Below are 14250 nucleotides of genomic sequence, written 5' to 3'. Positions count from 1 at the left end.
AAAATAAAGTCCAAAATTCAAAACTTCCATTTAACTGAAATTTGAAAAAAATTATAAATGATTTTATGACATAATCATCATAAAGCATTTTACACACACACACACACACACACACACACAACTTTCAAGGCAGATACATTACTGTATATCTCCCTGAACTTTTTAAGAACTTTTCCAGAACATATGAAGCTCTGCCATTGTTGAAGGCATTGAGGAATCTGGTAAGGAAATATCTCTGAAACAATTGTCTAATGCAGTGTTTCTCAACCTTGACAATTTTAAGGCATGGGGACTTCAACTCCCAGAATTCCACAGCCAGCAATGCTGGCTGTGGAATTCTGGGAGTTGAAGTCCCCATGCCTTAAAGTTGTCAAGGTTGAGAAACACTGCCATAGGTAGTATAAATTTTGGCTGAGGTTATTTATCTGTTTGCCTTACTTACTAGCTAATTCTTATTAGAAATGTTTATAAATACTTTTTATTGTAGTCTTTTCCATTTTTAATTTGTATGTTTTTTTTAATGTTATAAGCCATTCAAAGTATATGTGCATGGGATATAAATGTTAATATAAATATTCCTTATTGGTCAAGATTACTCAAGCATTATCAGGATAGCCAAATTATTTTTGTAACATAAATTGATTGTAACTGTTGTAAGCTGGAAAAAAAAATCACCATTATTAAGCAATTATATCAGAGGAGATAAAGGCACTGATATTTTAAAATGAGGGAACGTTTGTGATCTATCACGAATATTTACTTTGGTCCTAGGTGCAGTATACATCAATATAAAACAAGCACATAAAATACAAAATTATAGTATAACCTCATAAAAATAGTTTTAAAAATTACCGTATCTCAAAATTATAATGTGCAAAGTTTAAATCTTAGTATTAGGCTTGTGTCTATCTTCCCAGATCCAGCACAAAATGCACAGAATTTAACTGCTTCTATACTACCCAATCAACCTGGCTAAAACTTTTTTATATAAAGTTGACAGGGAATTGCGCAGCAGCCATCCAAATGAAGTTGGAGACACAGACACAAACTTGTAGTCCTTTATATAAATATAAACATATTTAATATTTAATAAATTTACAGCAGTCTTTGTCATCATCCAGAAAAGGAAGAATACAAAATAGTCAGGGACACAGGAATATCATGAGGTAAATCTGAACAGTACATAGAACACACAAGAAAAAGGAGGGAAAAAAGGGGAAACTCCCCCTTTATACTTACAACAACCAATCATAGTGTAGGTTGCATCATGCATGAGTCAGCACTCTCTAATCAACTACAACTGTATGTTAGGCCTATTGTACACTTTACTGTTCCAGCTACTAAATTCAGTATCCTAACAAAAGACCACTACTTAAGAGAATTTAGTCCATTGATTTTCATCTCTAGAATCACAAGAGAACTTCTGATAAAAGAAAAAATGCAGTAGATTTGTCTATTTTTTCATGAATGACAGTATAAAAATACTTCTGCTATTATTAGGTTGTTGTTTTTTAATTATCAGAGTACAATATAAATATATCTGGCTTGAATAATACTAGCATAGAATAGGAACTGGTAGTCATTATTGAAACCCAATAGTGGAAAATGAAATATAATTGTGTTTTGTTCGATTGGCAATTAACAGTTGATAAAATAAAATAAGTTAAATATTAAAATATTGTGTTAGAGACTTAATCTGTATAGAAGCTTTCTATACTGTTTTCATATTATGTTTCAACATGTTATTGCTTGGATCCATTTATAGTTTTGTGAATGAAGATAGGGTGCACATTTGCAATAAATAATAGTCAGAACACACATTACATTTACTTTGTTTTCTATATTTAGAAGATCCAAATGCTATGACTTTTTCAAAACAGTGACAAACCCTCTTCCATATCTATCCCATAAAGGCTGGATCTGTCAGCACAAATTGCTTTCCTTGTAGTTATATAAAGTAATGTGTTATTGTGTTGTGTATTAAATCAGTTGTCATCCTTATTGTAGGGACAATCTGCTATTCTCAAAGATGGAAATCTTTGAGTTGATAATCTTTTATCTAATAATTTTGGTGAACACTGAAACCAATGATGACACTAGATAAGTGATAGCAGTTCTATCTGGTGCATATATTACTAATATGAAAAAATCTGGCTTTTGCCTATCCACAAAAAATGTTAAGGAAAGATTTATTCTTTAAGTGGAATAATGAGAGAATTTACTAATATCTTCAGTCGAATTATATGACAAGCTTTTTTTATAATAGGATCTTCCTTATTATGTTGTTGCCACTAAATCTTCTAGGCTTCTTCTAAATTCTTTCTGTTCTACAGGAATATTAATAATGTGTTTTCAGTGATATGATCCATTTAAAACATTCAAGTAGCCATATGTTACTTAACAAAGCTTTATTTTGGGCCATAGACTATATTTTAGCTGTGCAATGTTAGGTATTCAGCAACATGTCTGGCACAATTTTAATAAAAGTGGTTCTATTAGTAGTAATTATATTAGAATATCAAAGCTGTGGCTCTGATATCTTGCTTTCAAAAAGTTAGGCAGTTTGCTTGCTCTTCATGATTTCATTTGATTATAGACCAGTATGCATTTCAGCTTTTTTGTCCTAACTGATCCTGTGTTTGGGTTTAGCCAGCCTTTGGGGATAGAAATTAAAATTCTAATATTAAAAATGTGATGCATATCTTAAATTGCACTTCAGCTGATGCCCTTGAGAAGGGTTTCTTTAGAAGGCTCAAGAACATATTTTCTGAATGCAAGTTTGTTAGCTCCCAGTTTAGGGAAAGGAAAGGATTACTTGGCCTAGTCTAAGCAGATTTAATTATTCTTGTTTAATAGCTTGCCAGAATATGTTAATACAACATTTCTTGATATCACTTATTAATTTCATTTAATATGCTATTTTTGCCAATTTTGAATTATTATGCAAAATTGTTTTGTGCAAAACAATTTAAATACTAGTAGTGTATTCAATAAATACCTATGAGCTGTACCAGCACATGACCAGACCCAGTTTTAAAACCATTTTTATTGTGGTCTTTAAGCAGATCACATTGCTGTTAACCAAATCTGGCTTCTCCAATTGACTTTGCTTGTCAGAAGCCATCTGGGAAAGTCGCAAATCATGATCATGAGACCTTGAGATACCACAACTTTCATAAATGCAAGCTGGTTGCCAAGCGTCAGAATTGTGATCATGTGGCTGCAGGGATGGTAGGATGGTCAGAACTTCAAGGGTAGATTATAAACCATTTTTTCCAGTGCTGTTATAACTTTGAACCCATTAGGCTCAAGCCCAGAGATGAGACAGAGAGATCAAATTGAGTCCAATTCTTTATTTGCTTATACCTAATAGACAGGATCTTGTCAAAGTAAGGCTATAATTTTCTAAGCTACTAGATATATCCAGAGAGATTCTAGGATGAGGCTACTCTTAACCTCTTTCTCTCTCACCCCTCCATCTCAGGGCTATGCAGTCTCTTGATCCAGAGCTCCCTCTGAGAAAGTTCTGAGTTGGCAAAATCCTCCCCCTCTGCTGCTGCAGGTGCACATTCCATCACAGAACCATCATTAAAAGAACAATCCTAAGTGAAGAACCACCTGTCAAACTATTTTATATTTGCAGCACCTATCTAAAGAATCTAAGTTATTTGTAAACACAGACCAAAACACCAACAAATTCTAATAATTCTGGGATAAAAGACAAATAGTAAAATTGATAGGGTTGCATAAAAAATGATCATTTGGTATAATGACTAGGTTGGTATGCCAGCATTTAGCAACCACATACAGGTTACATAGAGACACAGCATTTATGTAAAATGGACATTGTCTGGCTTTTTTCAAATTAAGAAAAAGTTTTGACAGGATAAATGCTTCTGTATGGTTGGCTTGTTCTTTTATGGATCAGATTTACATTATATTTGCAGAGATACTATATGATCATATAACATATGATATAAGGTATATAATAATACACAGAGTTCCTAGAACATGACTAATTGCCATATGCAAGGCAGACTTGGGATATGTTTTAAAAATAATTTTCTATAATTTCAGGTTTTATCTAATATTTTCATTATGACCATTGAGATAACCCAAAATATTCTTGATTCATACCTGTGTTACCTTTGTTAATTAGCTCTTTAGTAGCATGAGAACCAAAACAACTGTTGTAAGAAAGTTATCTAACCATAATATTTGCCTTAATTTGGAATATAAAATCCCAATAACATGAAAGATTTTTTTTCTGTTCGAGTATCTAAGCAAGCCTAGTTGTAGATTCTGTCTTCTGTTATTGGAGACTGACTGTATTTAGGGAGAGACAAATAACAAAGAATAACATTATCTAGCAACATGAATGTTAAAGCACCAAACTTTATATACCACAATTTCATGTGATAATTCTACAGTTTATAAAAGACGGGAGCTCATTCATAATGTTGGGATAGAAAATGTCTGCTCTTCTGTTACATTAAGGCAAGCCTAATTTTGAATTATGAATATCAAGGTATCTTTGGGGACAGGGGAAAAAGTTTAATTACTGGGGCTGGTTTAAATTAGGATAGATTGGATTTGACTGATATGCTCTGTGTATAACCACAGCAAATGCTCTGTGAAATAAGAATAAAGTTTAAATTTTCCCATCGTGCAATTTTGCCTCTTGTCTTAGTTCTTGTTTCCTTTTTTTCTTGTAGGGCATGCAGGTGTCTCTGCCAGCATGATGAAGAAAAGAGCTTCTCACAAGTAAGTAGTGTTATCATTTTAATCTCATGCTTTCCATTTTTATGCAGTTATAGAGCTTGTGAAGAGTAGCTGTTTGTTGTATCATCTGCAAATCTGCTCAAAAAACTAGTTTTCTGGATATTTTAAGACTTTATTTTTTTATCTAACATGGGCATTATGAGAAGACTTATCACTTCTTGTGTTTTCTTCTGTAATATATCAATTTTATCACAGCAAAAGAGTGCTAAGGAATGTAGAATATGAGATGTATAAGATGGACAATGATAAGGTTATAGAGTTGAAAGGTATTTTTATCCCGTCCCAACTTACTGCTATATAATAATTTTAGCAAGAAATAAAAAAAATATGAACCACATTGAATTCGTGTTAAGCAACATCAGTTACAGTATTCATGGTAAGAGTGGTAAAATTTTTCTACACCTCTGAAATCAAATCCCATATGTTCAAGATTAAGGAATTTTCAGCATGGAAACACAAGGCTTTTGGTTTTCCAAAGCTTTGGCTGTAATTTCTCATATACCCAAACTGTCTCAAGTGTTTCCCAGCCCTGGGAGGCTTTTTTTGAGAGAATACAAACCTCCTGTCAAGTTGCAGGCTGGGAATAGGGCAGGAAAAAAACACATTGTTTTTAATGAATACGGAATGTTATGCTTTGGAGACAAAGATTCTAGTAAAATCCATATTTTTGAAACCAGATATGTAAAATACATTTATGTTAATTACAAAACATATATTTCTAAGAAAAGACTAATGTTTCCTTGGCCAAGATCAGAGCGCTACATTAAAGTGGAAATTTTCTGGAGTTCAGCCAGAGTCTACTTCTGAGATAATTATAGAATCACATGAAATAATTTTAGAAAGATCCAAGACTTCATCTCTCAAATGAGGATATATTTGGAGGGAGATACAGTCATAGTATTATTTACTGAATGTGTTGCAAATGTACTGTGCGCTTGGCTCATTCCTGAAAATTGTGTCCATGTGTATGTATTAAATAACTACATTTCCTAATATGAAAGAGTAGTTAAGTATGAGATGCTTCATATTATTTATTAAATTGATTTGCTACCAGTCTTGCAGTTCAATGTGACTCTGAGCAGCTTCTACAAAGTAATAGAATTTTTTCAATGTATTTACATCTTAATGGCTTTATATATAAATACAGAAAGCATCGAAACAACGTGGGACCAAGTAAACCCATTTCTCAACCTAGAAGAAATATTGTAGGCTGCAGAATACAACATGGATGGAAAGAAGGGAGTGGGCCTGTTACACAGTGGAAAGGCACAGTCCTAGACCAGGTTCCTGTAAACCCCTCTCTCTTCCTTATTAAATACGATGGATTTGATTGTGTCTATGGACTAGAACTGCACAAAGATGAGAGGGTTTCAGCGCTTGAAGTCCTTCCAGATCGAGTTGGTAAGTATTTTGATGGAGTCTAGAAGTGTTGGCTGTTAATCGTCAAATACTGCCACAGGCTATAGAAGTGAATGGATAATGATTTTATGCACTAGGGCAGGGGTAGGCAACCTTGGCTCTTTTATGACTCGTGGACTTCAACTCTCAGAATTCCTGAGCCAGCTCTGCTGGCTCAGGAATTCTGGGAGTTGAAGTCCACGAGTCATAAAAGAGCCAAGGTTGCCTACCCCTGCACTAGGGATTGTTAGATAGAAAATTTACTGATTTAAATAATTCCCACATGTCTTTATGAACAGCTGCCAACTGAACATAGTACTGTTTAAAGTGCAAATATAAACATTTTCATATCCCACAAAGCAGCAAATTAAAATATAAAAAATTGTCAAATGATAGAGAACCTGCAAATGTGTCCAGTTTACTAAGAATCATAGCCTATCCCTTCTGCTCAATTCTTACTGAAATAAATGCTTACCAAGTTCTCCTATTGAACCTTTTCAAGGATGAGCTTTACATAGTAAAGGCAGTACAACCGAAGAATCCTTTTTGTCAATAAATTAGCTTCTAAGAAAAGCATTTCCAAATAATATTGATATAAATGTTAATGGTTATGGTAAAATTGAACAAGCTTAAGATAAGTCATTTGTTTGATTTACTAAATTTATAGACTGTGTTCTTGCTTAATCCAGTGCTCAAGGGGACTAGAAATACATAAGCAAGAAATATTTGTAATATATCAGTTAAACAAACCACACTTCTGAGTCTTTATTCACATGTAAGTATAAGTGGAGAGCACATATATATTTCTTAGAACCATTTTAATATTCTATCAAGAAGACTCTCACATTAATAAGCAGACTATTAACATTTTAAATTAATTTTCAAGTACTCTTTGAAAGTAGATATATATAGAACACAAACACGTTTTTTATCCTAGAAACTTTAAGAGACCTATTAATACTTTTATTCTTGCTGTTAAAAATAATGTGAGCCCCAGTCTGCCTTTATCCACATTGTAAAAGCAAATACTATATATCAATAGGAGGCAAGAGTATTTGGTATGTTTGCCACCTTGAATTTTATAGATATAAAGTCAGGATGTTGTTATTGTTATGATATTGGAAAAAAGCTAGTCTACTTTGCATTACAGCCATGCAATCAAATGTATATTGCTTTGACAAATGTTCAGAAAGGCCCTCCATCAAAGCTATTTCGCAAACAGTTTGGCCTCCCATCCCTAAGAGCAAAGTGAAACAACCGTAAACAGCCCCAGTTCCTAATTTCCCCCCGCCCCTACTTAGTTTGAATTTATTCTCAGTGTTCTGGACATTGTGTGCCATGCAAATATAATTGAAGTTTTGGTGGAGCAGTGGTTACAACCATAAATTGCCAAATCAAAAGCTGGGATTAGCAAACCCTGTATCTGGACACGGTATTATGATTATATAGCTTCTAGTCTGATGAGCTACTCTGAAGACTTCTATGATGAATATTTCTCCAAGATTTCTCGATTTATCTCTACATATAATTACCCGCATGTTAAGTTCTTCAATGGATCCATGATAACAATCTTCCTTCCTTCAGCCAATACCAATACCCATGGCAAGAACTGCACCCCAGTAGTCTAGTAGAAGGCAGAACTAGACTATGATTTATTGAAAACAGCCTATCTTTGTTTATGGGAAATCACTGCCAGAAGATTTAATGATGGTATCTGCATAGAGGCCTATAAATAAAGACTGCCTGGTAAACTATTACTTAATATAAAGCAGGATGGAAATCTATCTTGATCTGCTGCTATATTTATGGGATCCTGAAATCCAATTAATTGAAATCCTCTTTCAATTCAGTAATGACTTTCTAATGAAATAACTCAAAATCACATTCATCAAGCCTTACTGAATGAATCTTAAATACTAATAATATAATTTAATAAGCTGCTATAGATTGTTTCCTAAAACTTTTATGAAGTCTTGGTCACTTTATTTGAATTTCAGACCATTTTGCCCCATCTCCAATCTCTTTCATTCCGCAGCAAATGTTTTAATGAGTCTACATTGTTATAGAAAGTGGGGTGAATATTTCCTAACACTAAAATTCAATATTTTGTTCTTTTTTGTTATTGAAGTCACCTCTAAAATTGAATCTTATTCAATGCTTAATGAAAAATTTTATTTCAGTTAATCTAATAAGTGTTTCCTTCAGCCTTTAAGTGTGATTGCTGAATACCCTTCTTACCTAAATCCCGTACAGAGAATTTTTAATTATGTTGATCTTGAATAAAATCTTGAGTAAAATCAAGCATTTATATAGTTTTGAAGTCGAGCAATGCTCAATTGCTGCTTTTATACTATTTTTCTGGCATCTTAAAATAGAATGGGTATAGCTTATAATGTTAACCAAGCACTGAACTGTATCTTTCAGCTTCGTCTCGGATCAGTGATGCCCACCTGGCAGACATAATGATTGGCAAAGCAGTAGAGCATATGTTTGAGACAGAAGATGGCTCAAAAGATGAATGGAGGGGAATGGTCTTGGCTCAAGCACCTATAATGAAGACATGGTTTTATATTACCTATGAAAAGGATCCTGTCTTGTACATGTACCAGCTCTTAGATGACTATAAAGAAGGCGATCTCCGTATTATGCCTGATTCTAGTAAGTTGATTCATATATAAAAATCAATTTAAAATTCTCAGAGTTTGCTAGAATACAGGAATTTTGAGAATAAATTTTATCACCAATACAAAGAATAATTCTTGTGAACTGACCTGAGAGCTGCACAAGTAGAGAACAGAAAGGTTCTTCAACACAATTGTTGCATGTTTTGAATGTTCTGCAGTCAAAATGAATCTTTAGGTTTCCATGACAAATACTGTATTTTCCGACGTATAAGACGACTGGGCGTATAAGACGACCCCCAACTTTTCCAGTTAAAATATAGAGTTTGAGCGAGAGAGAGGGGGGGAGGAAACTTGATAAGTAATATGCCAAACCACATGTGTAAAGGAATAAAATAGAATACCCGTATTTTCCGGCGTATAAGATGACTGGGCGTATAAGACGACCCCCGACTTTTGAGAAGATTTTCAGGGTTTAGAAAGTCGTCTTATACGCCGGAAAATACGGTACTTAATTGGAAGGGAAGGCAAGAGAGAATTGACTGCTGCTGTTGGCAGTATTCATATCCATGGCATGTGAATAGTTACCTAGATTGTTTTTAATGTTCTTAAATTTCTATTTTCCTTTTCCTTTATGGAATATGATGCTATCACCTCTTGTGCCCTATATTTACATCCAGCTATAGGAAAACTCAGATCCCACTATTTGGGAACAAGGGAAGATGAGGCTTACAAAAAAATCATGTAAATGGATGTAGTGCTGATGTTGGGGAAGGTACAAGAGAACCATTAAGAGGGAAAGAAAAGAGGGAGCCATCAATAGGGAGTTGCAGAAAAGTTTGCATAGTCCCAGATAGAAAGAAGAGTATGAAAGAAATTCAAGATAGACTTGTCTTGATATTATTTGGTATAAGATGGGACAAACTTGGTTAGGCTTTGAAGATTCTGTTATTTGAACTTAGTATAATAAGAGTTTTCCTGAAATCCTTGTAATATTTGTTTTGTGACCTACCCTACCTTAAAGGACTGACAAAATACAAGAATACTAGTGAGGCTATGAATTTCCTAAAGGGGGCAAGGCTTAAAGGGAGTCTGTTGAAAATAAGAAGGTACATTGTTAGTGCAGTTAACACCATTGAGCTAACCTTGGCTGATCTTCAAAAAGCAAAGCAGTTGTTTGCTGGAAGACCAACAGAAATTGTAGGGCTATGAACAATGTTGGAAAGATGTAAAATACTCCTAGAAGGTAATGACAAACCATTTCTACATCATTGCCAAGAAATAATATGGATGTGCCTGTTAATTCATCAAGTGTGTCAAGCTTAATTCATAGGAGATTTTGCTCAGAGAATAACATGGTGTGACCTTACCCAGGATGGGAGAGAAAAAGCAGGAAATATACAAGCTTTCTTTGCAAAACTGACTGTGTATTGGGAGCAGGTGAGAGGGGCTCTCCTGAAAGAAAAAGACTATAGGCTTGAAAAGAAATAGTGACCAGGAGTCACTTTCATGTTGTGTTCAGGTTCTGGAACAAGACCTTAAAGTATCACTAGTTTGTCTTTGGTGATGCAGGTATTTATGACTTTTTATAATGCAGCTGTTTGTAATTGTGCCAGAAGCACTTCTTCAAATTCCCACAGTTCTCAAAAAATTAGCCATGTTTTTGTTGCATACTGGTTTATAGCAATTTTGATGTTTTCATAGTATATGCATAATAATAGCAAAATCAATAGTTTTCTTTAGTCAGTAACTTCACCTTTTGTGATTTCTTAAAACGACGTTTGTTATGTTTTTGGATTTATCTATGAGGTGTGCTGGGCTTAACTCCCAGTGTACTTTCAAAGATAAGTCCACCAGCATTTAACATTCTATGTTTGCCATCCGCTTCTGTGCTTAATTGCCAGCGGGATATTTCAACTTGAAGACCTTGGTGAGAAGTTGCTTTCTCTTGCAACTGCATACAAATTGGCTTCCTTTATTGCAAAGTTTCCTAGGGCTAAAAAAAGACTACTATTCAAGGACTTCATTGTTTATTGTGTCAGTTTGAAGCTTAAAGAAAGATATGGAAATATTAGACATACTGCTGTAACTTTTAGAGGCCTATTAAGTTTGATTAGAGTATTTGTTAGGTTAAGAAATTACTGTTTGGGAGTTGGTGACTCTTTCCAGTTCAGTTTAGCTCAATTTCTTTTCTTTTTTCCCAGCGCCCCGTTTTTCAGTCTTTCCTGGAAACATACATAATGCATTTTGCACTGCTTTTTTATGAATTGCATTGCAAAATAAAAATGTGAGAATCCAGTGAAAGTATGCATGGATGTATATGTCTGTGAGGGAGAGAGAATGTTCACATATATGTAGAGTAGATTTCCTCACCATCTTTGCTTGAGCTGTTGGGGAATCATGTGTTCATTGTTCTTAAGCAGAAGCACATCTGCAAAGGTCAAATGATTATTGGCACAATAAAACAATCATAGCCTATACTTAAAGCATTCAGAACAGCTACAGCGATAGTAATTTTTTATGGATATGTTTTCACACACTTAGTATATACATAATGAACTAGTAGTTTAATTTGTTTTGGTTTTCTTTTTTACTAAATAAAAATATTTTAAAAAATTAGACTGCAAAAGAACAAACATACAGGCTAAATACTTTTTAACCATCAAAATAATTAGGAAATCTATCTAATCTTTGTCAAAGATAATTACGGTCTTAGATGTTGGTCATGTTTGGGAGACTGAGCACTTTTTGTCCATTAATGCTCCATTTTTATTAGTATTTTAGACTTTTAGGCCAATGACATAGCTAAGGCATAGGTTAAATGTGTCATTATTATTTAGTGTATGATGAGAACATGACAGAAGAGAAGTAAACAATATACACAGTCAGTCTACGTAATTATAAGTAAAACCTCTATGAGGATGTGGCAGTGGCCTCATATCTGGATTTCTAATTCAGCTACCCAGGCAATTGCCTCTGGCGTTGCTTCATGCAGATTTTCTAGGGAACCAGAGAACGCACGGTGTGGGCTATCTTGCACAATATGTTTAATAGTTTGCATATCAGCACTACAATCGCAACAAGAGGAATCTTTCCATCCCCACTGATACAGGGCAAAGACACTTCTTCCAGTATCACACCTAATTATGTTCCATTTTGATCAGATGAAGTTGGGCAGGTCAAAACCAGGTGGTTTGATAGAGGGATCACTAATGGTCAGGCCACAAGAAGATACTTTGGACCATTAAATGTATTAAATATATATGAAGTATTGATAATTGGTATAGTTTACAACATTTTAATGTGTTATATATTGTTAAGAACAAACTTTGAATGTGAAGTTAATTTTTTTTTAAAAATTGAATTATGTACAACTAACAAGAAAAATCAACTTAAGTATCACTTTCTATTTATTTTATATCCTACACAATATTTTAACCTATATTAAGTAAGAATTTGTTGGACTGTTCACCCTGAGTTTAAGGAGGAATAATTTCGACATTTGAAATTTTGACTATGCTATGCTGCATAAAGTAGAATATATTTACCAAGGTTACAAAGTTATCCATTTGAATAAGACATTAACCATTCAATCAATCCAATTAGTCTAACATTTTGGGAACATCCAAAATGTTTCTATGTGTGCCATAAATAAAGCTTTTGTTTTAAGGTGCTTGAAATGGATCACTAAGATAAACTTGGTAAAAGGTGTATTTCTTGCAATAATACATTCCTGGTTGTTTTCATTTGTAAAGAAGCAACTTCTCTTTTAAGCCATCTGCTTATTATTAGAAGTGAATAAATTGACAGTGATAACATATAGAATTGCATGAAGAAATGGATTTAATAAGGGTATATTATGTTAAACACTATTGTGTTTTAATATAAATTTTGTCTTTTCAGATGATTCACCTCCAGCAGAGCGGGAACCTGGAGAAGTTGTGGACAGCTTAGTTGGAAAACAAGTGGAGTACGCCAAAGAAGACGGCTCAAAAAGGACTGGCATGGTCATTCATCAAGTTGAAGCCAAACCCTCTGTCTATTTCATCAAGTTTGATGATGATTTCCATATTTATGTCTATGATTTGGTGAAGACATCCTAGACGCCACCATGCAAACTTTTGCCAAACTTGTGGAACTTTCAGTGTAAAATTTGTAGACACAGAAGACTTAACTGCTTTCCAGTTTATTTGAAAGCTTAAATGTCCCTGCGAGCCCACAATCTCTGCCAGGAAAATTATTCCATTGTGAACTGTACAAATAGACTTTGATGTGAACATGACACATTTTATGTAGGGGAATTCCTTTTCTTAGAGGAAGTCTTGTTGGGGGTGGGTGGGTGGGTGTCTGGTTAAAGTTAGGACAAAAAAACCAGCAGCTGCAAATTCAAGCTGTGTAAAAGAATCTTAGCAATGTAATCATTAATCTGATTTCTCCCCCTCCCCCAATTATATCTTTCCCTTGGCTTTTCACTTAACTTTTCAACTGCCAATGCAAGTGTAGCTTGATATTAAATTGCTTTCCTGTATGTAATATTAAGTTTTCTTGTATTAAACATATTACGTCCTTGTTTTGGGGGTTTGGGCAGAGATGATTAAAACTATTTTAAGCAGTGTTAAGGAGTGCCTAAACCAATTAATATCAGTGTCCTATGTTCCAGATACTATTATGCTTCTGTTACATGAGAATGTTGTACATTTTAATTACAGGATAATAGAATATGGTATACATATGATGCAGTTGATAACGAAAAATGCAGAGCAAGTGTTTATCAAATGTAGGACCTGGATAAAATTAAAGCAAGGATGCCTTCAGTTCTCAATATTGTTGTTGTAGGATTTTTTTTGTTAACTTTTAGCAGAACCCAGGTGCTTGGTGCCGTAGCAGCTTAGTCATTCATGTTAACATTAAAGAATACTACACAGCAATTATTGGGTGTCTATCAAACCTAGCAACTTAGATTCTTGTATGTGGACTAAAATCTGTTACATGTAAATGACAAACCTCACTAGAGTCCTCATACATTAAAGGCTTGTCTTACTGAGAAAGAAAGTCATCTGTTGCCTTCTATTTTGATATACTGCATTCCTTCTTGTTTCCTTATCTTCTGCTAAAGAAGGCTTCTACCTTTTTTTCTCCTGGCCTTTCTTCTTGGGGTGAGTCCAAACAAGACATACAATTCCAACCTATTGTCGCCTTTTGTATTGTACATTGTATTTGCTTGAGGTATGCTGTTTAATGTGAACTACATTAAAAGAACACTAGGGCTCTGCATGCTAATGGTGCACTATCTAACAGAAGCTAGACAGTCTCCATGGTTCAGCCATCTGCAGCCGAGGATGGATGTAAATAAGCCACCCGCAGCTTCATTCAAATTCATTCTTGGGTCATTTTTTTTTTTGTAAAGTGTAGATTGGCGTGGCAGCTTTTTAAACTAATCAGTGGAAAA

The 14250-nt window shown here is 34.2% G+C and overlaps 1 protein-coding gene across 1 annotated transcript in view; it reads left to right on the top strand.

Annotated features, from left to right (window-relative positions):
- The window catches only part of SPIN1 (spindlin 1), a 17454-nt gene extending 4550 nt beyond the window's left edge, over positions 1 to 12904 (top strand). Inside the window, exons 2-5 of the mRNA XM_015823012.1 lie at positions 4716 to 4764; positions 5930 to 6183; positions 8605 to 8838; positions 12705 to 12904. Of these exons, the coding sequence (XP_015678498.1) occupies positions 4716 to 4764; positions 5930 to 6183; positions 8605 to 8838; positions 12705 to 12904 (737 nt within the window). The remainder of the gene's footprint in view (positions 1 to 4715; positions 4765 to 5929; positions 6184 to 8604; positions 8839 to 12704) is intronic.
- Positions 12905 to 14250: the final 1346 nt, after the last annotated feature.

Source organism: Protobothrops mucrosquamatus, unplaced genomic scaffold (genome assembly GCF_001527695.2).
Source record: "Protobothrops mucrosquamatus isolate PMUCROS unplaced genomic scaffold, P.Mucros_1.0 scaffold1740, whole genome shotgun sequence".
NCBI classification, from domain to species: domain Eukaryota; kingdom Metazoa; phylum Chordata; class Lepidosauria; order Squamata; family Viperidae; genus Protobothrops; species Protobothrops mucrosquamatus.
This window is presented reverse-complemented; position numbering and strand designations above follow the sequence as displayed.